The sequence below is a fragment of the Mus caroli genome, chromosome 1, assembly GCF_900094665.2.
Source record: "Mus caroli chromosome 1, CAROLI_EIJ_v1.1, whole genome shotgun sequence".
Classification (NCBI taxonomy): domain Eukaryota; kingdom Metazoa; phylum Chordata; class Mammalia; order Rodentia; family Muridae; genus Mus; species Mus caroli.
The window spans coordinates 41999961-42027811 of record NC_034570.1 but is presented as its reverse complement, the minus strand read 5'-3'; the positions used below and the strand labels follow the sequence as shown (position 1 = coordinate 42027811).

At 38.8% G+C, this 27851-nt stretch overlaps 1 protein-coding gene across 3 annotated transcripts in view; it reads left to right on the top strand.

The window, feature by feature from the left end:
* Stat4 (signal transducer and activator of transcription 4) overlaps positions 1–27851 on the top strand; it is a 118545-nt gene that overhangs the window by 59771 nt on the left and 30923 nt on the right. For all 3 annotated transcript variants that reach the window (XM_021161708.1, XM_021161725.1, XM_021161716.2), the window contains 4 exons: positions 17644–17742; positions 21050–21142; positions 24146–24224; positions 26953–27038. In XM_021161708.1, the coding sequence (XP_021017367.1) occupies positions 17644–17742; positions 21050–21142; positions 24146–24224; positions 26953–27038 (357 nt within the window). The remainder of the gene's footprint in view (positions 1–17643; positions 17743–21049; positions 21143–24145; positions 24225–26952; positions 27039–27851) is intronic.

The window sequence follows — 27851 nt, the reverse complement described above, 5'->3', positions numbered from 1 at the left end:
CAGAGAGGCAGAGAGCCAGAGAGCCAGAGGCAGAGAGCCAGAGAGGCAGAGGTGCAGAGGCAGAGAAGCAGAGGCAGAGAGGCAGAGGAAGAGGCAGTCTGATACCTGTGAACTCCTGGACAGCCTTGTCTACATAGTGAGTTTCTGCATTAGCCAGGGCTATGACAAATAAGCAAACCAAAACCTGCTTTATATATGCCCACTGCAAACTTATTTTTTTCTTTTCCTCTTTGGTAAATGAATAAAAATGACAATTAGTCATCTGTAATACAGTCTTATCTCCCAGGAATTTCGAGCTGAACATCAGGAAGTGCTGTTCGTTGGCGATTCTCTTACCAGTGGGACTTCTCTGTCCAGTTAGAAGAATGGATTTTCCTTCTTATACGGGGGCAATAGTACATAATAACCACAGGAAATTTGGAAAATAAAAAAAGAAAAGCAAGAAATATCAGTTACCCATTGTCTTACAGTGGTAAACTTGACTCTCTGAGACTTCCTGCACTTCCTCTATCTGTGGAATTTATCTGTAGTTGGAGAGGTGCACTTTTCACAATTGTGTTATATGAAGTTGAGTTGTACTTTACTTAAAGGTTATAAAAAAGGCTCTGATGCCTAGAACCCTTCACTACTTACTGTTCACAGCCTCAAACTGCAGTTGCTCACCAGAGATGGGTGAATGGCTACATTTGACGTCAGACAGGAACCCAGGAGAAGCCATATATGTCTCCCTGTCTGAAAGGTTTCTTTCAAGTTAAACAGAGAATAACAGATATTAAAGACATATTAGTACTGAGTGAGATTTTTCTCAAAGTTAAGAGTTAAGATGTAAAGGGGAGATAAGTAAGGGAAATGATCTGTTGGATTATTTTTATTTAGATTAGTTTAAGAATTAGTTTAAGAAGTTAAATGTCTTTATCGAAATACAATTCCATCACTTTCCTTCCTTTCTTTCGACCCTGCACCCACCCAGCTACACTCCCTCAAACTGCTCCCATGGCCTCCCTCAAGTTGATAGCCTCTTTTTCTTTGAATGTTATTGTTGCATACATACAAACATAAATGCAGCCTCTTAGGTCCGTTTTTGTTGTGTGTATGTAAATGGTTTCAGGGCTAGCCACTCTGCACTGGAAAACTAAGGGGCGCATCCGTGGGAGGAGCTAATTCTTCCTCTGGCAGTTATTAGCTGCCAGTAGTTCTCCGTCTAGGGGTGGGATCCAATGAAGTTTTCATCTTCCATGTTAACATGTCCACTGATATTGCCATTGTTCTTCTCTCATTTATGCACCCACTTCTTTTTTCTCATTAACATATTTATTCACTTTACATACTGATCACAGCCCTCCTCTCCTCCTGGTCCCCCCCTCATAAGTCACTCCCCCAATTCCCCTCTCTTCTCCTCTGAGAAAGGGGGAAGCGCCCTGGGTATCACCCCACCCTGACATGCCAAGTAATTGCAGGTCTAGGTACATCCTCTCCCACTGAAGCCAGAAAAGGCAGCCCAGTTAGGGGGGACCAGATCCACAGGCAGGCAACAGAGTCAGAGACAGCCCCCACTTCAGTTGCTGGGGGACCCTCATGAAGACCAAACTGCAAATTTCCTGCATATGTGTAAGGGGTGGGGTGGGGGGTCTAGATCCAGCCCATGCTTGCTCTTTGGTTGGTGGTTCAGTCTCTGGAAGCCCCCAAGGGTCCATCTTAGTTAGCTCTGTTGATCTCTTGTGGAGTTCCTATCCCCTTTGGATGCTTCAATTCTTTCCCCAACTCTTCCACGAGACTCCCTGAGATCCATCTAATGCTTGGCTATAGGTCTGCATCTGTTTCCATGGTTACACAACAATTTCTAGGAAAGAATGTTTCACAGCAGCCTTCCTAGTATTCTGGCTCCTACAGTTTCTCTGCCTCCCTTCCACACAATTCCCTGAGCTACAGATACAGGGGCTGTGAAGAGCATGTCTCTGTTGGGGCTGAACTCAACCATCATCTCTTGGTCTTTGTATTGTGTTCAGCTGTGTTTCTCTATGATGGTCTCCATTTGCTAGAAAGAGAGGCTACTTTGCTGATGAGGACTTTGAGTTTATAATTAGCATGAAAATCTTTCAGAGGTTTCAGATAAAATATATGAAAGGAAGAATACATTAAACTGTGAGATGACTGTATTTTAAATTCCAAAATGTAAATGAACTATATACAAGGATCAGGCAGATAAAACTAAATCACAAAAACCCTTCCTTGGCTCCCTACAATAAAAGACTGCTTAATGATAAATGCCTGGTACACAATGAGAGGCTTCAAGCATATCTTGAAGTGTCAGAGCATAGACTTTAGAAAATGATCTCCTAACACTCCTTTGTGTGAAGAACTTTCTGGAAAACCATGATGTAAGGCAATAATATAGAAACAGCAAATAGTCTGTGATGAAAATTTTAAGAGAACGATATGTAAGGAGAACAACAATGACAACACAAAGGATTCCATGGCAGGAAAAGAAAATGGAATTAAAGTAGTGTTGGATACTGTGGACACCATGAAGAGTACAGACTACAATGGAGTCACAATGTGGGGACATGGAGGAACACGGTGCAGGGAGATCAGATTCAAGAGAGCCAACAAAGCAAAATGGAATAGAAACAGAATGGCAAATGAGAATAAGTTCTAGGACACTTTGCTGAGTTAACTGAGAGATCATGTAGGCACAGGTGTGGAATATTTGAGCCAGTGAGATGTTCAGTGTATCAAGGGACTTGCTGCCAAGCCTGTGGCGGTTTGAATAAGAATGGCCCCCATCGATGTGTATATTTGACTGCTTGGTCCCCAGGAGTTGGAGTTGTTCGGGAAGGATGAAGAGATGTGGCCTTGTCGGAGAAGGTATGACCTGCATAACCATGCCCACTCTCTCAGCACAGCAGTGAGCATGAAGTTATCACTTAGGGATGGTAATACAAACAAGGCCATGTGCAAAGGCTGAAGGTGACCTTTGAGGTTTCAAGAACCCACACCTCATCCATGGAGCACTGTTATTGGTGCTGGTGACAGTGCTGATGGAGGAAGTGGGAACTGTGCATAACCACGCCCACTCTCTCAGCACAGCAGCCCACAGTCAGAGTCAGTAGTGAACATGAAGTTATCCCTTAAGGGTGGTAATAGAAGCAGGGGCATGTGCAAAATTACATCTGGTAAGTTCATCATAGTCATTGCTGTTTGCACCATAGACTACGTATCCATGCCAAACAGTTGGAGAAGAGTAAAAACAAGAGAGCTATGTAGCAAAAGCAACAGACAAGCCAAAGAAAACTGACAGAGTAGAAACTGACATAGTAGAAGGCGGCATAATAAAAATGCCAATTAAGAAAGTCGATGAAGTTCTGTAATAGTATGGCTTTCATTTGTAACCAACATAACATTTAACCACAATCTTTATAAGCAACCACCTAATGGATGAAGTATTGGCAGAATGTAAGAGGCTGAGTAAAGACCTATTAGGCTAATGCAATAAAACCAAGTATTGTCATCTATTTTTTGATAACAGCGTGCAAATGAGATCATAGATCTAACTATTTGGGTTAGATAGTTTGATACTAAGGACATGTAGTATTTAATTTACTGCTTATGAGGCTTATGAAGCTATTTTAAAATGTCAAATTTAAGCCCCAAAGCAATAATCAGGACAAATGTTGTAATACTAGAAGAGACAATTTCAAATGAACATTTATGGATCAAATTTATGGACTTCACGGCATACTAAGTAATATTAAATCACATATGAATTGGAAATTATAAATAAAAAGATGATTGTGGAATATTTTAGTGCATCTTGTTCAGTTTTCTGACAAGGTAAAAATATAAATGAGCAACATCTAAACGTTCAAATTTAACAAGTTTGTGTTGATAATATAATATTTTGACGGTAAAAACATTATTATACAAATGGAAATTTTATTAAACTCAAACTAGGGCTAAAATAACCATTTAATCACTATTAAAATAATGTTATTGAAGAATTTTAATGTGTTGGAGTATCAATTAAGTGAAACAGCAGATTCAAAATGATATATAGTATGCTTTGGAATGTATGTTTAATGTATGCCTATATACTTCACACATGGAAAAATATACTGGAGTGTATTAGAATATTAAGATCAAATACAGGGATTTGAATGGGTTTTTTTTCTTGTGTAATTTCCCAAATCTTAGTGATTATGCATTTTAAAATTTTCCTACAAAGGATATTTTTACTTCTGCAATCAAAACATACATATACATATTCAACCTTCATTTAATGATTGTGACTATACGAACACCCTACTTAGTTCTCACTACTCAGGAGAGAAGAGCAGGGTTTAGATTTTACAGGGGAGGAAATCAAGGTGGAGGAAGGCGGATGGCCTTTCTTTAAATGTCTCCTTAATAATGGCATGAAAGCACCCACAGCCCTTGACTTTGACATGGAATCCGGAGGACTTTCCAGTGCATTTTTTAAAAGGTAAACTGTCACCTCAAAGGTCGTGTTCAAATGCTGCTGGGTCAGGCCCTCAAGTGCATCATTAGTGCCCAGAGGACACAAAATATGCAAATGCACAGCTTGGTTTGAGTTCACTAATGACATTAAGAGAAAGGCAAATACTGCTCATTAATGCGGTCTGACTGGGCAAGGGACTGAGGAAGGCAGCAAATGCATTGGATTGAAATGGAAATGAAGGGCAGTCATGGAGGCCAGAGCCAGTCCACCCAAGAGAAACACAGAACATCTGTCAGCGGCTTCTCTACTGTGTCCTGCTGGGAAAAGTGTGTTCTGCATGTAGACATTTAGAGCAGCACAAAGACCACTGTGTGCCTGACAAATACAGAAGTGGATGCTCACAGCCATCCTTTGGACAGAGCACAGGGTCCCCAATGGAGAAGCTAGAGAAAGGACCCAAGGAGCTGAAGGGGTTTGCAGCCCCATAGGAGGAACATCAATATGAACTAACCAGTAACCCCCATCCCCCACCCCCAGAGCTCCCAGGGACTTAACCACCAACCAAAGAATACACATGGAGGGACTCAGGGCTCCAGCCACATATGTAGCAGAGGATGGCCTTGTAGGACATCAATGAGAGGAGAGGCCCTTGGTCTTGTGAAGGCTCAATGTTCCAGTGTAGGGGATTGCTAGGACAGGAAAGCAGGAGTGGCTGGGTTAGTGAGCAGGGGAAGGGCAGATGAGATAGGGGGTGTTTTCAGAGGGGAAATGAGGAAAGGGGATAAAATTTAAAATGTAAATAAAGAAAATATATAATAATAATAATAAAATAATAATAGAAGTGTCGTTGCTCTAGGTACTGGCACACCAGTACCATGAGTCTGAAGAGATTCTGGGGCCTGTCCGTATGGACCATTAGCAACCCTTTCAGTTTAATCTCCCACAATACTTCAATTAGTATTCGTGTTCCACCACAATTGAGAGGAATTTCAAACATTGGTTCAATGGGAAATGTATGGGCACCTTGACAGTTTCTTCTCAAATGTCAGCCCACAGAATGGTTGTATTTCTTCTGATTGGAAGATTCACCACTTCTTGTTTTAGGTTCTAATACCTTATATTTTGTTCATTATATGAACCAGTTTTTTGTTTGTTTGTTTTTTTTAAATGCCAATAGAGTTCCTCAGAATAAAAACCAGCCTTGTATTGTCTAACTGCTTATGTCATACAGATATTCATGAAAATTCAAATGAAAAGTGTAAAAAGAAAGAAAAAAAACCCTGAAATTTGACCAGAATAATACAACCACTATTGGTATCTTACTGTTGTTTTGCTGCATAAACACCCAGATATCACTTCCCTTAAAGTAGACTAAATCACAGATAAGGCTTTTTTTAAAAATTACTCCTTTCTCAATTTTTCGTCACCTTCATGCACATCATTTCCACCCCAGTAGTTAAATGCTAAAAGCTAAGTGCACGGGCTTCCGTATCCAGGATTCCATGATTGAATAAAAACGGAAAATACGTGAATTACACCCATGTGAATGTAGGCATGTGGTTACGGAATTTTTAAAGCGATGATGTCAAGAGCTTACCACTTACAAAAATGAAACTTTATTATTCATTTCTCTGCGTGCCAAGTTTCACTTCACATAGGTCCTCTCTCATCAGTCGTAATAAGTGGTCCCTGGTGTGAGTGAGGTGTGCTTGATTTACCAGGCCATTCCTGCTCGGTGTGCAGTCTCCACCTTTTCCGTTGCTCATCACAAGCCACCTTGCAAAGCACTCTGTGCATAGATTAATTGTTATGTGCCCCTGCTTTAAGTTTATGGGATAGGTGCCTAGAAATATACTTAGTAGTTAAACACGTAAGCATTTCAAAACTTGAGAGACAGGAGATTGCTTTTCTAAGATGTTGCAAATTCACAATTCGTCAGCAAAATGGGAGAGCTATTCTGTGTATTTTCATTAACTATAGTTGTATGTATATATTTTACATTGTGTGTGTATATAATATATAACATGTAATATATAATGTAATAATATTATTAAGGGTGTGTGTTTGCATCCCACAACCTGTCTGTGGAGGTCAGAGGACAATGTGTGGAAATTGGTTCTCTCTTACCATTTAGGTTCTGGAGACTGAACTCAGGTCAACAGGCTTGGCAGCAAGTGCCTTTACTCACTGACCTGCCTTGCTAGCTCCAACTACAGTTGACATCATTATCTTTCGATTTTGCCAATGTGATTTTGGGGAACTATTTCTTTGTCTTTTTCCTGATAATTTAAGGCTGGGCAATCATTCCCACACCTGTCTGTACTCTTTGGTGAACTCCCTATTCTTTTCCACTGGGTTTTCCATCAGCTTCAACAGATTTTTATATATATTCAAGGATCTTTTAAAATTTAAAAACATCTTTTCCCATATTAATAATTCATATGAGATAATACTCCTTTAGTCTACCATATGCCTTTTGATTATTTTCCACATCAACCCCCTCTTCAACCTAATGAAAAGTCTCTTTTTGCATCATCTCTGAGAGCATCTTGGTTTAAAAAGGCATCTCCAGTCTTTAGATTATACACATAACCGTGAATTGTAATACTTTTTTTAAACAAAGTATCTTAGTTGATAGAAACCTAGTGCTTCCTCTTAACTAGTACGCATGTAAACAAGTAAGTCGCAAATTCTGTCTGTCAGTTTTGTTTAGAAACAAGGTCTAACTGTGTAAGGCAGGTTACTGTGAACTTGCTGTCCTCCTGCCTCAGCTCTCCTAATTCTGGGATTATAGGATAATGTGTGCTGTATACTGTCACATTTGACCTTTTTTTTTTGAGTGGAAACGCTACCTTTTCTTTAGCTAGTTTTTGTAACTCCCCACAATTCACCCTTATGAGAACATATACAATCTATGCAAACAGTGAACTTAGGACCATATTGTTAAGAGCAGTTCAGCACCAGGGTCCATCTGAACCCTAGTCTAATGGTGCACTGCATCTCTACCGTGGCTCACTCATCTGGGAACCTGGATGGCAACAGACAATTGGAAGAGTTACAGAAACAAAACAAAGACAATTTTTGGATCTATTTCGAGCACTGAAAAGTTCAGTAGTTTTAAGAATTCTCTTGGCTATTATTAGGCATTTCTTCTATGTGTATTTTAGGGTCACTTCATTAAATCATTTCTTCAAACTCAAATACTTTAAAGCAACTCTTGGGACCATAGACTTAATTACAAATTTCTCTCTCTGACTTTGATGACACTGTCTTACAATTGGGAATTCATGTCTGTAATTTATTCCTCAAACTTTAATATTTTTCAGTAGAACCCTAGCTTAATTCATAGAAGAGCTATATTTTTTGTGTACTTGTTATTAACTTCTTTAAAAATGTTTTCAAATAATTTATAGATATATAAAAATTATGCAATTATTGTATTGCCATGTGACACTTCAATACTTGGATAAATTGTGTAATATTTACATACATTTGAGCAAGCTTTGCTTTCCCAACACTTCTCTTTTCAATATATGTTAAAAATGTAAATCATTTAAATTTTCTTATTATTTTAAATGTAACTTTCCCCAATTTCCTTATAGATGATAACTGCCAATCAAGAGAGCATCTTGTCATTTTCTTTATTCATTATGTAATTGTGAGTCCTTTTATCTCCTAGACACACCATTATATGTCAACGAGACATAGTATATCCTTTCTTTACCAATTTTTACACTTATTAGTCTATCCCCTTATCTGAACATCCTCTGATAACGACAATAATGTATGCATTATTGTCCTGGCAGTGAAGGAGTAAAGGTGACCGAATGATTCCATAAGAGATAGACAGCTTTATGATTGGCCAAGGAATTCATCTTTGTGTATAATGAGCAAGAGTCATGGTTGAATTCTCCCTAGAGCAGCTCAGGACAACGTTGGATGATCCCATCTAACCTTTCTGTAGCTAAAACACCATCTCCAGAAGTGTTGTAGCCTGCTGCCCTCTCACAATAACCTCAACACTGGTTTTATTTATTAATGTTACTTCAGGAGGATTCAAATAAAGAGGCATCTGCAAAAATTAAGATGATATACAATTTTTAATTTTGCTTTCAACTAGTATAGTCACTTGTGGGCTCACTCTGGGTGTCTGCAAATTCAGTGGCTTGCATTACACGGAGGGGGAACACTGAACTTAAGTAATTCCCTGATTTAATGGCTGTGAAAGCAAGCAGAGTCTTTAGTTAGAAGGCCTGTCTTTAAGGCTGCCTACTTGGAATCTTCTTACATGGAGTAGGATCAGGCCAGGCCAGGGCTGTGCATTGCTGGCCTTCCTCAGTAGATCATGCAAGGGCACCCAGGGCCACTTAGCGCGCTGAATTGCTTTTACCAACAAGTAGAACTTCAGAAGCTGTAAGACCTCTCCTCTAAGTGACTCAGCCAAAACCACTTACTTCAAAACCAATTTTTTTTTGTTTTTTTATTTTGTTTTTGTTCCACATCCATCTACAGGTTCGTAAATACTGACTAAATAATGCTGTTTTAAGGTAGTAGTGATTTGAGAAGTCTAAAGTAGTAGAATGAAAAGCACCTAAGTTTGCAGTGTTGTTTTTCTTTGTTTTCTAGCTCTATGACTCCTCACACATGATAGAACATCCACAGATGACATAATCCCCATGCTTATGATGCATATCTTGCCAAATCTACCTGGGATTACAGCTGCCTGCAAAGTACCCTGTATACAGTTGGTACTCACTAAATGTAGGGACTATTTTTTTGTGTGTGTGCAAATGTGAACGATGAGGTTAACATCTATCTTTCCTCTCTTCCTATCATTTAAAATTAAACAGTTCCTCTATTGCAAGCTGTGAATTCCCTGTGGGCACAGAATTTGAGTCAGCAGAGTGGTCTCCAGCTTCTCTTTGACAATTTTCAAGATCAAAATTCACTTTTTTTACAAAAGCCTACAGAAATCAAAGTGAACTTTCTGCCATGGTGTATATGTATAATGTATGTATATGTGTGTATGCATGTATGTATATACTTTATTGCTTTCATTTAGTTTCAATCATAAAACCAACATATGCTTAACTATGTAAAAAGGCATTCTAGTAGCAAAGAATTGAAGTAAGAGTGAAAATATCCATCTTGAGTCTGTTGTCAAAGGTCATTGTAGATGAGGGCTTGTCACTTGCTTTTCTGACCTTTCTGTGCCGGGAAAATGTAGTCCTTAATGACAGCTACAAAGCTGAGAGCTAATTATCTTATTCAGAGTCGCTTTTGGTGCTGTTCTTGTGAGTCCTCAAGATGCCAGGAAAGTTCCACTGTTCTTTATTCAAAAGGCACAGTCTCAAGTTTTCTGAAGCTTCTTTTATGTTGGTAGTTTTATATTTTATATTTGAGTCTTTATATACTTGACGGAGCAAAAACCATATTTCATTGGCTACATAATCAGTTTTGATCATTTCTGTTAAATTAAGAATACTTTTTTTTGCTTTTGCTTTTTTTGTTGTTGATTTATGTATATGAGGTCCAAAACTCCTAACCTAACCTTGAAGCAACATGGAAACTCTGTTCTTTAGAGTGCTTTACAAGTTACAAAGGTCATTCCCAATTGTTTGGCATGTTCCTCACAATGACTACACAAGTATTATTCTCTCAACTAATAAGGCAATTGAAGCAATGAAGATTAACAAGCAATTTACCTAAAGTCACGAAGTTAACATCTGAGGCACAAAATCAAGTCCAGTGGCTGTGCAGAACTGGACGAAGTAATTGTTTCAAGTGGATTGTCTTCAATGGTACCTTGGTTCCTTGTTTCATTCCTGTGACTAAGTCCCTGAAAAAGCCACTTGAGACAGAGAGGTTATTTTAGTTCCCAGCTTGGCATGGCAGGCAGCTGGCCATGCTACATTTGCAGTTGGAAAGCAGGCAGAGAGAGACATGGTGCTTGGTGCCCCCTCCCCTCTGTTACACAGCCCAGGACCCCAGCACATGGGGCAGCGACACTCACACTCATGGTGTGTCTTCCTTCCCAGTCAACCTAACCTAGAAACACCCTCACAGGTGCACCCAGAGTTATGTCTCCTAGTGATTCTATAATAAGTATGTCAAGTTGACAATCAACAATAACGGATCAAAACAAATACAGAACATTGTGCCCAGAATGTACTCTGAACTTAAAGAAGGCATAGTTAGTACCTTTAAAAAGCATTTTCTTCAAAAATATACAATGAACACACACACACACACATACATACACACACTTGCAGTTGAAGTTCAGTTAGTTAAAGTATGTTGGTATTGGCATGAATGCAAGACATTAAAAATGTATACATTTTGGAAGCTGCGTGTACTCACAATAGCTTTGACTTCCAACACATGAAAGGCAGAGGCAGGTGGAATCTTTATGAGTTTGAGTCTAGCCTGGTCTACTAATGAATCTCAGGAGAGCCAAGGTACCTAATGAGACTGTCTGAAAGCAAAACAAAACACAAAACAAAAGCCTTTGAGAACCTACACCTCTCCCTTCTGTTTTCAAAGCCAGCTTTGTGCTGGGCATGAAACCATCAGCCTGAATCCCTAGCACCCCAGAGACAGAGAAGCCAGAGGGTCTAGAGTTGCAGAACATCCACAGATGCACAGTGCATGTAAGACCATCCTATGCTCTGTCCAGACTGAAGAACCCCAGACAGACAGGCAAACAGATAAGCAAACTCTGGTCTAATTGAACCTGGGGAACCTCTTCCTTCTACTTCACTCATTTCTAGCAAAAGGACAGCTTTTAATGAGGTCTGGGTAAGAAATGTCACGTCAGTAAAACAAGTTTTAAGGAAGTCTTGCATTTCCTCAACAACTGAGAGGAAAGTACAAAGTTCTCACATACATCCCCAGCCCCCCACCTTCTTTCCTACCAGACAGACTCTTAAGTAGTGTATTAACATGGTACATTTATCACAACTGATGACCTGATAGAGAATTGTTAACTAAGATCTCTAACTTCCTTAGAGTTCAACAGGTCCATGAACGATGTCATGTTGGTACCCTAACATTATACAAGACAGTTTCATGGCTCCCCCATATCCTCTGTGTTCCTCCTCTTCAAACCCCTGACAACCACTGACTCTTTTCCTGATCTTCCTGCTGTGTGTAGTGTGTGGTATGTGTGGGGGCACTTGTGTATATGTGTTCATGTGGGTGCACAGGAATGGAAAGGTCAGAGGTCAATACTGGGTGTCTTCCTCGGTTGTTCTCCACCTTTTTTTTTTCTTTTTTCTTTTTTTTAAAAGGCAGAGCTTTTTCTGAACTTGGAGATTTCCATTCATTGAGGCTGGCAGGCCAGTGAGCAACAGGACCCACCTATCTGCCCCACACTGCAGGCATTACAAATGCATTCCACCCTGCCAAGCATTTCCAATGGCACTGGACTCAAGCTCATGTGACAAGGACTAAACTGAGCAACCTGCCTAGATCCTTGCCCCCTAGTTCTAAGTTTTCTTGAAATTATAAAACTGGAATATATTATACCCTTACAGGCTGACGTATTTCTTAGCAGTGTGTAAGTTTATTTTGTCTTCATAGTTTGATAACTCATTCCTTAATACTAAATAATATTGTCTTGTCTGTAGGCACAACAGTTTACTTGACCAATTCTCCACCTGAGGGACATGTTTGTGGCTTCTAAATATTAGCAAATATTAATAGAGCTATTATAAACTTCTAATGTATAGATTGTACTTATATGTAAATAAGATTCCAGCTTCTTTAGGTAAATACTAAGGGGAGTGATTGATGGATCCCATAACAAGAGTGTTTATTTTTATAAGAAATTATCAAACTGTCTTCCCAAATCCCTGGGTGTTTTGCACATCCACCAGCAGTGACCGAGAACCCTCCTTCTTAATCAGAATGCATCTTATTTTGACACCTCTTAATTGCTGTTACCATGTGGCTGTTCCTATGTCATTTTCATTATGTGTGATGTGAAATCAGGTCATAGCTATTCATGTGGTTGTCACTTCACTTGAATTATACACTCTGTTGCAATAACACATTGTTTAATTGCTGTTTAAAATGTCATTAAAATACAACACTACAATTTATAGTACAAATAGTTATGTCTGCAGAATGGATCAAGAACACATTTGTCTAATACACACTCGTTACTGATTAAATGATCTACTTTTGCATTTTCTGGGAAAGCCACAATATGTGCTTTGCAGGGTGTATTAAAGGAAGTTAGAAGTTGTACTAAACGAATCCTGCCCCGCACAGCATTACCATTAAAATATACATCTCTGTATCAGAAAAGTCCTGCTGGCTTAGCAGAATACACTTCACTTCCAGTACAATGCTACAGCAAAAAAGTGAAAATATGTGTTTAACCAAATAGGTCATGCTAGAAGGTGGGAGACTGATTTGCAAGACATAACATCGTTTGCATTTCTAGGGCTCTGAATAATAGAAAAAGAAAGAAAATCCTTAAAGATTGTAAGCGTCAGATTCTAAAAAAGCAGCTTGTCACAGTCTCCTTGTATTGGTTGATTAATACAGTTGCTCTATATTTGATCTAAAACTGTACAACCATATGTAAGAACAGCAGGGATGGAGAGATGGCTAAAAGGTTAAGACCATTTGCTGCTCTTGCAGAGAACCCAGGTTGAATTCCTAGTATACACCCACATGGTGGCTCACAGCAATCTGCAATTCCAGTTTCAGGGATCTGATGCTCTCTTCTGATTTCTGCTGTCACTGGGCATGCATAAGGTACACATATATACATTCAAGTGAAACATTCATACACATAAACAATAAAACATCCTTGGTGGTATCATTGAAAGTGGACCACAGTAGTAGATGCACCCATCTAGTAGTAGAGGACACCTGTCTGAGCACTTAAGTAGTAACTGCCCTAACTGTGTAGTGATGTGATTGCTAATCATGACAGTATGACTAGACCACCATACACACTCTTAGTCAACAAACCAGTTGGCCATTCCAGAAAGGATGTGAAGGCCAGTTCATGTCTGAGGACCTGCTACTGAGAACTTCTGGTAAAAGTTCCAGTATGAAGCCTTACAGAAAGAAGAGAGTAGCTGACCACGAATCTGAGTATAAATGAGATTCAAAAAAGTTAATCCTAAATAAGCAAAGAAGTTTTAGGATTGTGTTAACCATATTTATTATGTATTTTCCCTTTTATATATGTATAATACTGGGACTCAATTATCTATAGCCATTTTAAAATAGAGGTCTTGAAATAAGATAAAACTAAGAAGCATTATACCAGAGTTAATCATCTTTCTTTAGGGTGAAAATTGTCATTGGAGGTAAAGTTCAGCTCATAGCCATGAGGGGCCTTAATTTCAAAAATACATATCTTAATATTTCTATCAGAAACAGAACAACTTACAATGTAGCTTTTGAAATAATTCTTCCACTGACTTATAAAATCAATAGTTCAAACAAATCAGCAAGAAGACAGAAATTTATACAAAACAACACCTGACATAATAAATTAGAATAAATTACTTGTACCAACAACTACAGAGTGCTCACTCCCTGCAAGTTAGCATGAATTTTTTACGAGTTATCTATACGCCGGGCCACAAAGCAAACTTAGTGACTTTCACTAAGTCTCTTTGCGATCAAAATTAAACTATATTAGAAGTCATTTGTAAAGGAACATTAGAAGAAAATGACCTGTTTGGAAATTTCCACTACAATTGCAAACATAGATGGAACTGAAATGACCAAAGGGGGCATTATACAAATGCTGTGTAAAGCCTGATTCATTAATATAGAAAATGTAGAAGAGTCTACAGGTGAAATTTTAGAATTATTAAAAAAATACATTATTAGACTCAGCAACTTTGTTAGACTCAAAATCAATACGTAAATTTAATTATATTGCCTTATCTCGGCCCTGAGAGGAAGATATCAGTTATTTTCATATCAAAACAATACCAAGTAACCAGAAGCAGCCCTAACAAAGGATGTTTCAGATATCTCATAGAAAATTAAAACTGTTTAGTAGAGAGACATTTTAACAAGCATGAGAAAGACTGGACTAGAACAAAACTATATGCATGCCAAATCTCCTTTAACTTTTCTAAAGATCCAGTGATATTGAAGCTGTCAATGAAGAGAGAGAGACAGAGACAGAGAGAGGGAGAAGGAGATAAAGACAGACAGACAATGACAGAGACAGAGGAAAAGAACTAGAGAGGGAGACACACACACACACACACACACACAGAGAGAGAGAGAGAGAGAGAGAGAGAGAGAGAGAGAGAGAGAGAGAGAGAGAGAGAGAGAGAGAGAGAGAGAGAGAGAGAGAGAGGAGACACAGAGACAGAGACACAGACAGAGAGAGAAGGAGAGAGGGAAAGAGAGACACACAGAGACACAGAGAGAAAGGGAGACAGAATGTAGGGGAATATTACAAGCTGATTCTGAAATTTGCATGGAAATGCAAAGAACCCTATTCTGTTTGCAATCAGGGTTTACCATAAAGTTCCAATAATCCCACTGATGACACAAAGCTGAGACAGATCTCTAAGAGAACTGAGCATAGAAAGAAACCTCTCATGTTGGTGGGAACACAGGTTTTACGGCAGAACTGGGCCAACATTGCAAATCAGAGTTCTCAATGAATGTTGTTGGAACTGCGCACCCAAGGGGGTAGGGAGAAATGTTCCTCACTTACTCCAAATGAACTGGAATTAACAGCAGCACTAGTTTATCAGGGTTACTAGTATTCTTACTCTTAATATCCAAAGTGACCCTCATTTTACCAATAGAAGCGCTGACTAGTGTACACCATGATAAATTTGTAGCAGTAGCCACAGCCATAAAAATCTTTTACAACTCACAATCCCAATGTTCTTCTAGACTCAAAAAGGCATAGAAGACAATCCCCATGACAGAAACTTAGTGAAAGGTTTATTAAGCACACCATTAAAAATACTAATCGCTGGGGAAAATACCAATAAATCTGACTTTGTTGCAACTAAAATTGCTTGTTGATTGGCACTAGGACAGTGAAAGGGCACCACAAAGAGCAGGGGCCTTTGTAAGATGTCGGAGGGCCATTGCAGAGAGCAGGGACCTTTGTATGACCCCAGAAGGCCACTCCAGAGAGCAGGGACCTTTATAAAACCTTGGTATAGTAAGAAGCAGAATTCCACACACGTCAGGATTCATTTTATTGCTGTTCTGTGAGCTATGTACATAGTCACTACTCACAGGTGAGCCTGAACACATCTTTAATACTTAGGAAAGTGAAATAGTAATTTGGCGCTGAATAAACAGTTGTTTTTCACAAGACATTTTGTCTCAAATATTAAAGTGAGGCATTACATTAGAGGGTGTTAAAGAAGAAAATGAACATGTATTAGTTAATGAAAAAAGTATTGATGTCTGGCCCTTAAAGGAGAGGAGTGTGTGATTTAATCTCACAGATCTGGAGGAAAGCAGAGGCAAAGCAAGGGGAAGGAAGTTGAGCGTTGACAGGAAAATGAAGATCACAGCCATGTCGTGAGCAGCACCCGGATCGGAGACGACACCAGTGTGTCTGCAGCATTAGAGGAACCCTTCATCCCAGAAGGACAAATTCACAGTTTATATTAATAACACAGTTTGCAAATTATCCCTAAAAGAAACCCTTTTTAGCAAGGAAACATTTTTAGTGACATTAAGGTAAAAAAGGAGAAAACAGGTTTGTTGAGGGGAGCTGGTGGGGGACTTAACGGCAAGCTATATGAAAAGAACCAAGAGATATCAAAATTAGCAGGAATAAATTCACATAGACTGAAATGTAGACATGTTAGAAACATGACACTCCCCCATACTGAACGGGATCACTTTCATAGCTCTGCTTTCTGAGTTTCAGGCAATTCACTTGTTTTCTTCTGGAAATTTTCTGGCCTAAAGAAAGAAAATATTTTTAAGGAATGAATATGGAAGAACAGGAATCCAGACAGTTTTTACCTCAGTTTCTTTCTTTTTTTTTTTTTTTTTNTGTCCTGGAACTCACTTTGTAGACCAGGCTGGCCTCGAACTCAGAAATCCGCCTGCCTCTGCCTCCCAAGTGCTGGGATTAAAGGTGTGCGCCACCACCGCCGGGCCCCCAGTTTCACAAAGGGAAATGTTAATTGACAGAATCTCATATACTCCTCAGGAGTCACAGCCATGATAAGGTTTACAGCCAACAACCCTCTTTTTTTCCTCCCCAGAAAGATCTCTTGGTTTAGTTGCCTGTATGATCTACTTTTGATTGGTGTTAATTTTCTACTTTGTGGACTGTTATTTTTTTCCTCTATTGACCTTTTGGCCATTTCACGTATATCAGCACCATGTACCACCTCAAGAAAGGAGGGCAGAGATTTAGATAGTGAGCTTGTCTCCAATGCCTTTAGATAGTGAGCTTGTCTCCAATGCCTTTCTAATCTCGCCTCAGAACAGTCTAGTACAGAAGTTTAACATGACTGACTAAAATTATGATGTTCCAGACAATATTGTAAATCAAGGCTAGAGAACATAGTTCTTGAAAGTAAGGAAAATGACTGCACACTCATTGCTGGGCACCATGGCAACCATAGATGATTCCCCTAAAAAGATTTGGGATTTTCTCTTACAACAATATATTGGATGGCTGCCAGTTAACAGATGCACATCATTAGCCTTGGCAATAAAGTAAATGTAAGCTTCTATGTCAGAAATATCATTGCTGAAAAGTGAGTATGGTTTTGCTTGAGTATAATGTAATTAGGAGGTTGTTGACACGAATATCATCAAATGGGGATCATCGCAGAGACTACAGACCTGAAGCCAGAACTACCATGTGTACAACAAGGACCCTCTTGAGTCTTCAGGACTCAATGGGAAATAACTACTATATCTAAAACCTACCCAGTGCCCAACATAAACTGACCCTCCAATGTGTTCATAAAGAACTGTTCAAAGAACAACTGTTAAGAATTTTGAAAGCAAAGAAAGCAACATTATCTCATTAAGAGTCTACATTTCCATGGCATTGCAAAATAATAGACAATTAGAACAGATCCCAAGTATTTGTATAGGTTTATAGGAAGATTATTGTTGGTTTTCAAGTATGACATTTCTTTATGATTTATATGTGTTTCTTTTTCAAAGCTTTTATGCTGCATTTGCTTACTGTCTTTCAGGGCAAGTTTCATGGAAATCCAATGCATGTAGCTGTGGTAATTTCAAATTGCTTAAGGGAAGAGAGGAGAATATTGGCTGCAGCCAACATGCCTATCCAGGTACCACTTTCTGATTCACAGTCGTATGCATTAACCATCACATTGCTGGCTTGGCAAGTGACTTGTTCTGAGTCTATGATCTTGATCTCTGCTTGAGTTTAGTTTTCTGTAGAATCAGAAACTGTGTTAGTGACTCCCAGCCCCACAGTGTTCAAGGTCTTAGGCTCATCCTCTGAGAAGTTGCTTGCCTTTACTCCACAGTGAGAGAATTACCAAGTTTTCCCAACCCCCTGCCCTTGCCCTGCCCCTTAAAGACAGGGTCTCATATAGAGCAGGCTGACCTTGAGCTCATTAGATAGCTCAGGCTGGCCTTGTGCTTGTGATCTTTCCATCCTTCCTCCAAGTGCTGGCATTACAGATGTGTGGCACCAGACTGGCTACTCTAGATTCCTTTTGTTATCAAGGCTAAATTCGGCCTATGATCTTACAGCATTAATCTGGGATTACAGTGACCACATCTTAGTTAGATTCCCAATTGTGGTTTGGACTCTGCTTCCTTAGCATGTTCGTCTTCACAGACTGACCTTACTGAACCTTTCAGGACCTCCTGACTCTCGAGTCTAAAGAAATTTGACTTACAAAAGCTCCCCAAATATTTGCTTGGCTGTTCTTCACCCTCATGTAGTTTATATTGTATTTTATCTTATCCTTCTGAACTTGATAAGAACCTAGGAAATGGAAGAACCAGCCGTCTCTAAGCATATGCTTTCAGTTCATCCTACAATAAGAGAAAAATTTATAAATCAATGTATTTTCTAAATGACATTCTCCACACTTTAGTGAACAATACAACTTATGAAGATCTAAAGAAGGATATGTGTGTGTATAAGCTATACGTATAAACTATTATATAAAATATATATGTAATTATTTAATATATATGTATATATTAAAACTGTTACAACTTCTGAGGCTTAGTCACTATCAGGTTATGAATGTTTTTGGGAGAACTTGAAGTGTTGACAACTCAGTTGCTCTTGGATGATAAAGGATGGCATTGTTTCCACTTACTGTGGTTTCTAAATTGCAGGCTGTCCATTTTATACCTGTCACACATAGAGTCATTACTTTCTCTTCTCCTCCCCACTCTCTTTCTCTTTCAGTCCCTATCTCTGTTTCTCTCACTCTGTCTCATATGTGCTTTCTCATGAGAGCCCTCTACTCTCCTCAAATGTCAAATATTAGTCAAATCAAAACATTTAAGTGCATGCTAACCAAAGTAGCTCTGGTAATATTACTGCACACTACTCTAAACAAAGGACTGGGAATTTTTTTAAAAAAACTTCAAGTAGGTAGACAAATAATGGAATAATGGAGAAGGATGTGATAAAGGAGCATGCTTATAAAGGCCTTACTAATCTGAAGGTTATGGTGTAATTAAAAACACTTCACCAAGAGCTGAAAGCAAGGGTTTTTCCTGATGTGTATTGTCAGTTATCAACTGTTCTAACCCTCGGTCTCTGCTTAACTCTGTGGTGCAGTAACTGCTTAGTCATCTTTTTCTTATCTGCAGACAGCTATTGTTTAAGGGCCATACTCAGTGTCAGATTGTTAGAGTGGCCAAGATACAGCGCTTAGAAGAGCTACTCGGCCTTTTTTGCATAACCAAATTACTTTTCCACTTCCTTTGGTAAATTCCCTTTGTTTTAAACTAAAAATAAACCACATCTCAGCAGGTTCAACACCCTCAATTACCAGTGTAAGCCTGAGCCAATGTGATCCTATAATACTAATTTAAAGTCACATACAGTTTAGGAGTGGTGCAGATAGTCTGAAGGAAATTGTGAACTTTGTTCAAGTCATGAAGTTAGGAGCTGGAGAGATGGTTCCAAGGTTAAGAGTGCTTGCTGTTCTTCCAGGGGACCTTGTTCTGTTCTTTGCACCCACATTGGATAGCTTACAACTCTCTCTAATTCCAGCTGCAGGACTTCAGACTTCTAGCCTCTGATGTCATCTACTCATATATGGCACACACAGACACACACACATAAAAATAAAACCTTTTACAAATCATAAAGTGACCCATACTTGTACTATTTAGTGGTAACAACATTACATTTTGGCCTATGTGTTGTTTGGGTCATATCTACTTATTTTTGAATATCTTTGCATATATTCATATTCTTACAAGAATATACCTACATCCATATCTAAATAAAATTATATCTGATGTTTTATAATCTGCTTAGTTGCTTAGATTGTTAACATTGTCTATATCATGTCATTTAGTATTTTTTACAGTGTCCAGAGCCAGTCTGACCCAAGTCTTTCTCAGAGGTCTCACTGAAAGGACAAAGGGAACTTTAGTTCTGTGTCCTTGTCCAGAAGTGGACTTGGTAAGGATGGTTAAGGCTGGAGCCAATGTTTCAGAGGAATCAAGGCTGTGGCTTCTGGGAACCCAACTCTTCCCCCTTGACTGTGGTTATCTGTTTTGAAGCAGCTGTCTGAGGTATCCTGTGTTGTCTTTGCTAACATCATTTGACTTAGATCTCTATAACCCTGGCTGCTCCTCCCCAATAGTATATATGATGTTGTACTTCTTAGTGAAGTGCATTCCTTGGCATAAGTGATTGGTTTGTACCAGACTTCCTGGTCCCAGCTATTGCTGTCTCTTCTTTATTTCTTGTCTTCTACTGGTTGGGGGCAAGTGGCACCTAATGTGAGGCATGAGTATGGGACAAGTGCCACCCAACATAGGGCACCACTTGCCTTGAACCAACAGGAATAAGGGTCCTTAATAGTGAGGTGTTGAGTGGGAGGAGTAGGGGTGAAAAATTATAAAACAAGATGAGAAATAAAAAAGACAAAAGCAATAACTAAGACCAGGCAGCAGTCTTGTGTAAGCTGATGACTTAAGCCATGCAAGTTTATTAAGAAGTACAGCATGGCCAAGACCTCATACTCAGCTGCTACAGTCCAGGAGAAAGAATCAGGTACCCAGAAACTGCAACCTTGACTCCTCTGAAGCACTAACTCCAGACCTAGACTGGCTTGCTGAGCCCACTCCTGGACAAGGACATGGAACGTAAGTTCTTTTTGTCTTTTCATGGAGCCTCTGAGAAAGTCTCAAGTCAGTTGGCTCTGGACACTACAAGCATAATGTTTAGTTCTGCAGTGGGACCCTCGAGCCTTGGGCATTCTCTGCTTGGTGAGTTATATACCCAACTCAGCACGAGTTTTAATGATCATAGCATATTATGTATCACATTGATCTAAAGCTCAGGTCAATGTAAGTGCCGTGTTCTTTATTATAGCCATAAACATGTTTTGTCAACAACAGTGAAATTGCAGGACATTCTTTTTCCAGGGACCTCTGGAGAAATCCTTACAGAGTTCTTCAGTTTCCGAAAGACAAAGAAATGTGGAACACAAAGTGTCTGCCATTAAAAACAGTGTGCAGGTGAGTGGTCTCATATAGATGCACTGGGTAAGTGGTCTGTCTTATGTAGCTGTCTAGAAAGTCCAGCCAGGCCTGTGTGCTGAAGGCCAGTGCAAACAGATCTCAGAGGATATGTGTTTCTCTCATGCTGTGTTATACAGAAAAGACTTCCTTGAGGAAACTTTTAAACTCAACTTGCTTCTGATATCAAACTGTCTTCTAGAGTAAGTTTGGTAACTTACAGTTCCTAAAAAGTGTATACGTTTCCCCTAATTGCATCCCATATAGTCTTTTATTATCCCTTATCTGTGGAACCCATTATGTCACTCATTTCCTTAGCTATTAGTACATTTCAGTTTCTCCTCCCATCAGTCTTACTATAGATTTGTTACTTTCATTGATCTAGAAAACAAATTTTTAAGTGAGACAGACTTTCTGAATTGTACACAGAATGAACTTCTAAGGTTTTCCTTCTGGACCTGCAGTTTAAAGATCTTCCATAACAACTAAAATAAGCAGACATGTTTCTTCTCCCATCGTTACAAAAAAGAATCAGACTCTCAAGGTCGACCTATGGCAAATGCCGGAGTGCACTCTCAGGTTAAACCAAGGACTCTACTGACCCCACGAGTATGAGAAAGTACACAGTGGTTGTCTCCTTTCCACTGTAATATTGGATTATAATCAGGGTACTTAAGCATATTAATTAAGTACACAGATGCATGTATCCAATATCTTTTGATGATGGTGGTACAGTGCTACCAATGACCTGGTGCATATTAAGCCAGTTCTCCAGCACTGGCTTAGCATCCTCTGCAGTCCTCAGATTCCTTGTTAATTCCTGAGAAATTTGGTGCAACTAAAGTTTACCATTTGAGGCTCTGCCCTCATCCCTTCCTCAAGTTCATAGATCATCCCAGCATCTGTGAATGTTGGTTGCTAAGGGCTTCTTTGAAATTGTCTGTCCAGGGAACACTAGGCTGTCTTCAGACACAGAGGGAATGATACGGGCTGACAGGAAACACCAGGCCCTGCATTCAAGCCGATGTTAACTCTGTGGTACAGATCACACTTCTGAGTTCCTCGTGGGATCAAAGCTAAACCCCAAGATGTACCACCTGCTCCCTCAGCTCCTTTCCTACCCTATCCCTACTCAGCAGGTCCTTTCTGAGAACGCACCCTTACTAGATCTTTATACCCAGGCTCTGATTCCATAATGTTGGACATGACACTTTAAGCAGAGCAGTAGTTGTCCACTAAAGCACTTTGCCCATTGGGTTATAACCTCCATTTCTCTCTTGGAATGCGGAATGTAGCATTCACAAAGGGATTTCTGACCACCATGAGAGATTTACAAATTATTATCACAAATCTTTTGCAAAAATATTGTTTGTAAAAATTTACTATAACTGATGACCGACAGTCTGAATGAAGTCTTTTAATTGATTTATCATTGATTTTCTTTTTAAAGGAAATGATTTAATATACTATTTTTATTGATCTTTTTGGTTAGAATACTCTGAAAACATCTTTTAATTCTGAGATCAAAACAAGATGCATGCTTTAAAACTAGATTTAATTTTCTTACTTGTCTCCCAGGTATGTGAGTTCCCTGCCTTTTAATAGCCCATAGCCTTTTGTCAATCTTTGCTCTTGAGAAAATTACCATTCAAGTGAAATACTGAAAATGCATAGACGTGGAGTAAAGGGGGTGGAATTTGAAGCCAAATTATATCTAGATGGCTTTGCGTTCTCATCAGAGCACATATTGCTATGTGTCTGGGACCCTTAATTTTCTTAAATGAAAAACGGAAATCACTTTTGTGGCAAATTGCCAAGAACGAAAATGCTTGTAAGGTTGAAGTCCTCTTCTTCTGTTCTATAAACAGAGCTGCACATTTTATGAACTGTGGCGCTCACCTTTAATCCAGCACTCAGGAGGCAGAGGCAGAAGGATCTCTATGAGATTGAGGCCAGCATGGTCTACATAGCAAGCTCCAGGCTATCCAGGGCTACTTAGAGAGACTCCGTCTCAAAAACAAACAAAGCAAAACAAAAACAACAAAAAAAAAGGCTGAAGCACAGATCTGTGCTCAAGTCCATACAACTTTAAAAGCTACAGAGTTGGAGCACACATTCATACTGACCATAGATTTAATATTTTTTTCAATCAGTAATTTGAAAGGTAAGATTGAGATTTTCCGCAGAAAGGGAGGAATGTGCTTTTTCTTAGAGAAGACCTCTGGGCATGCAGAATGCAATCTGAAATGCAGGACGCAGCCATCTGGTTTGGGGGGTGAAAGTTGTGCTGCTAGCTCCTCCCCACAAACATCACCCACTTCACATTGTTAAGCCTGTGTTTCTTTATCTCTGAAAACCAAGAGTGACTAGACGTGAAAAGCCAATATGTAAAATCTCAACACTGATTGATTATTATGACTGAATAGGGAACATTAATGGGTTTAGAGGAAAGACAAGTTAAAAAAAGTCAATGATCAATTATTAATTAATAAAATAAAATTACAAGCATATTTTAAGTAGTAGAAAGAAAAGTATTTTGGCAGAATTATCCTAAACTGTACATCTCTGATTCTTGTTCACTAGTACAGAGGGCAGCAGAGCAACCCGAAAGGGCAGAAGGACCCTGTAAGTGGAGTTGTGATTAGCAGCTCTTGTAATTAGTTCAGAAATGAGAAAGAATATGCTGGAAGATTTCTTAAGCAGAAAGAAAAAAGTGAGAAGAGACGGCGAGCTGGCTAAGAGCAGTTGCTGCTCTTGCAGAGGACTTGTATTTGCACAGCATCCACACTGCAGGCAACTCCTAACTCAGTCACTCTAGCTCTGGGGATCGGTGCCTTCTTCTGGCCTCCTCAGACACAGCTTGCATGTGGATTAGCCATTTGGAGGTGTAGGCTACTTAGTCAAGGCAGCTGTTGGAGACTGGCTACCCCAGTGTATTGTTTATGCGTTTCTATGGTAGGCTTAAGCATTGCAACCTTGTTTAATATTTTCTTTTGTATAAAGATGACAGAACAAGATACCAAATACTTAGAAGACCTGCAAGATGAGTTTGACTACAGGTATAAAACAATTCAGACAATGGGTAAGTTATGGTTTTGTCTGTAATTCTCAATAGAGACATAAAAAGAGCATAATTATTAGGGTTCTTCACTGGTAAGAGTCAAATTTCAAGCAAATTTGATCTTCTTGCTGACGAGAACCTCCCACCATGTTTGTAGGCAAATAATGTTTCCAGTTTTGCGTTTTCCATCTCTCCATGTAAGTTTTAAACACATATATTTACCAGCCACTTCAAAGAAAATTACAAGTTACATAAGAAATGATGCCCACTGCAACATGTGCCCCCACCCCAACATTACTAATAAGAGTACTCTAAGGAGCTCAGATCTCAGGACTGGGTGTGGTGGCACGTGCATGTAATTGGAACACTTGTGAGGTGGAGAGACATAGCAAAAAACTTCCTCAAAAGAAAAATGAAACACAACTAATGAAAACAGAAATAATCACCTAATGCAGTCAGGAAGTCACTGAAATATGTAGAAATATGCTTCATAGAAGAGAATTTGGAAAATAGGAAAAAGTATTAAAAATAAAAATTACATGAAGTCTCATGATAAGCACGGTTAAAATTTCTTATATTTTCTCTACTTTGTCACAAGCATCTGTGTCTATAAATTTATCTTCCAAAGAATTAGACATTTTGTATATGTTCTTGTGTATAGAATTTTAAATTAAATTTTATTTATAAATATTTCTAAAATGTAAATTCAATAATTGATAAATGTCTAAATACAAAGATTCTGAATTAATTTGATTCTGTGTATTTAAATACTGTTTACAGTTAGATGATTTTTAATAAATAGATGGAGAAGATGAAAATATTTATAAGACCCTAGATATATAAGTGATAATGGATTGATAGTCTAACTTCACTCCAATTACTGGGATAATCATTGAAACTCTAATTAGTCCTGTTTAGATTGTTGACAGAATCCTGCTAATATAGACTTATTAGTTTGGATCATGGCATTCTGCTTGTGTTAGACAATAGAAAACATTAGATAGGTGCCTTATTTATTTTTCCATTGTTGTAAAGAGCATGTCCAAGGCAACTTCTTGAAGAAAGCGTTTAATTGGTGGTTTAATTATAGTTTCAGAGGTTTAGTCCATTATCATCATGGTGGGGAGGATGGTGTCATGAAGGGCAGGTGCAGGACCAGTAGTTGAAAGCTACATCCTGATACTTAGGCAAAGTAAAAGACACTGGGGCTGGCATGAGCTTTTGTAACTTCAAACCCATCCCCAGTGACACACCTCCTTTTAACAAGGCCACACCCACTCTAATCCTTTCCGAACAGTTCCACTAACTGGGGATCAAGCATTAAAACATATAAGCCTGTGGGGGCCATTCCTATTCAAACCATCTTAACAAGTAAAGATGGGAACCCTGATATGTTATTACAATTTTACTTACTTCAATTTTTTTATTTCAAAATGTTTTTAAAAGCAAGGCAAATAGAAAGATCTACTTTACAGAATTTCGTTTATTAAAATGTTAACACATGCTTTGAAGGCAGTATGGATGATTGTTATAGAATGTTTAATTTTTCTGAAGGTGTCTTTCAGTCTCCTGTTGTATTCAGGATGTCATGACCACCATGAAATATTCAAAATGCTCATGATTATTTAAATGTACAATTTTCTCTTTAGAAGAAATAACACAAGGATTTAATCACTTATGAAAGGGAGCAGGGATCCTAGAGAAACAATGTATTTCACCAAGCATCTTTGAAAACAGATTTATTCCAATTTCCACATAAACTATGAAGTTTCAAGATAACAATATAATAAGCCATAGTAAACAATAAAACTATTTTAAGTGTAACATTTTATTATCTAAATTTCTTCAGTATTTTTCAGCTTTTATGTACATTATAAAGAGTTGAAAACCAGTTGTGGTGGCTGACAGCTCTAGCCCAGTCCTTTGGAGGTGGAGGCAGGAAGAAGACCTAGGTTCAAGACCATCCTCAGCTATGCAGCCAGTATAAAGCTGGCCTGGGCTGTGTGGCAGTCCAAACAGACAGGAGAATGAGTCCAACAATTTAACCATGAGCACAAAGAAGTCCCCCTTTCCTTATATCACACAAGCAAGGTTATCCTTAGTGCAGGCCAGACCGGTAAAGTAAATCCATTACAAAACCTTTTTTTATCCACTGTCAATAAACAAACAACAACAACAAAAACAAAACAAAAACCAAATAGTGAAGAGCATTCCCCTGCAGTGGCCTCTACTACAGGTAGGTAGTCAGGAATATTTGTCAGGGGCTAGCTAAGTTTAGCAACTGAAGAATAGGGCAGGCAGGAGAGATGGAGATAAGAAATTGGTTAAGCATATGCTTTTCCAGGCAGGAGATAGTAGCGCCCAACAGTTGTGCTAAGAATGCAAGTTGAAATTACTGTCTATCTGTGTCAGAGGATTCAAGGAAAGCTGGGAGGGGCCTGGTAGCATGGTCACTTCCCAGAGTAAAGGTGGGTAGAACATAAAAATGCACACAACATTCCTCCTGCATCTGTCTGTAGATAGATAAAAGTTCTCTTGTGCATGCTTGACTGAACCTCTTCCTGGCAAAATAAGGACATTCTTGGACTGGGCTTCCATCCTCAACACAAGAAGCCTATTTGTCTCTTACAACCTAAGCCCCTGGTCCCGTCCAGAGCTGGACGGGAGGTGGATTGAGTGGACTTGACTTTTTGGTAATAAAAAGCTTTGCCTAAAGATAATTCTGGATCTCGTTTTCTTCCCTTTGCAGATCAGGGTGACAAGAACAGTATCCTGGTGAACCAGGAAGTTTTGACACTGCAAGAAATGCTTAATAGTCTGGACTTCAAGAGAAAGGTTGGTGAAGAAATTAATTTGTCATTTGTCTGGCTTTCTTTTCCTAAACCTCATCCTCCATAACCAAGGCCTCCGATTTTATCAAATGTCAGAATTTCCAGGAATTGTCCTCCATGTCTCTGGGTAAACTTGTATGGGCACTTCAGCCTCAACCTCCCAACCAATTTGTGTAATTCAGTGGCTAGAGGGATTATTAACTTAGGGAAGCTGGACCTAAGCTTTATTTTTCACTGTTTTAGACATAGGTTGTTAAGGTTCTGAAGTGGGTAATACTACACATTTTTAGTTAAAAATTACTAGATGATATAAAACTCTATTGGAAAAATTCTATATTCTATTCTGAGAATGGCACTGTTAAATATTGTCCTATTTGTGAAATTCCTCAAGACTTAAGAATAGTTTGTTAGTAACAAACTTTTTTTGGCTCAGTGAAATATGTTTAAGACAGTAAATATTTCTATTTCAATTTTATTTTATTTTATTTTATTTTATTTTATTTTATTTTGGTTTTTTGAGATAGGGTTTCTCTGTGCAGTCCTGGCAGTCCTGGAACTCACTCTGTAGACCAGGCTGGCCTCGAACTGAGAAATCTATCTGTCTCTACCTCCCAAGTGCTGGGATTACAGGCATGTGCCACCACTGCCTGGCTTATTTCAATTTTCTACCTGTCTTTAAAAGTAAATGCAATTGGTATTTAGCCAATAACTGGTGAATAAACTTATATGCATCCAAATAAGTTTATTTTCACTTTAAATTGATTATAAATATAATTAGGTGTATGTAAGATTGCAATCACACAAGCAGTATACATAA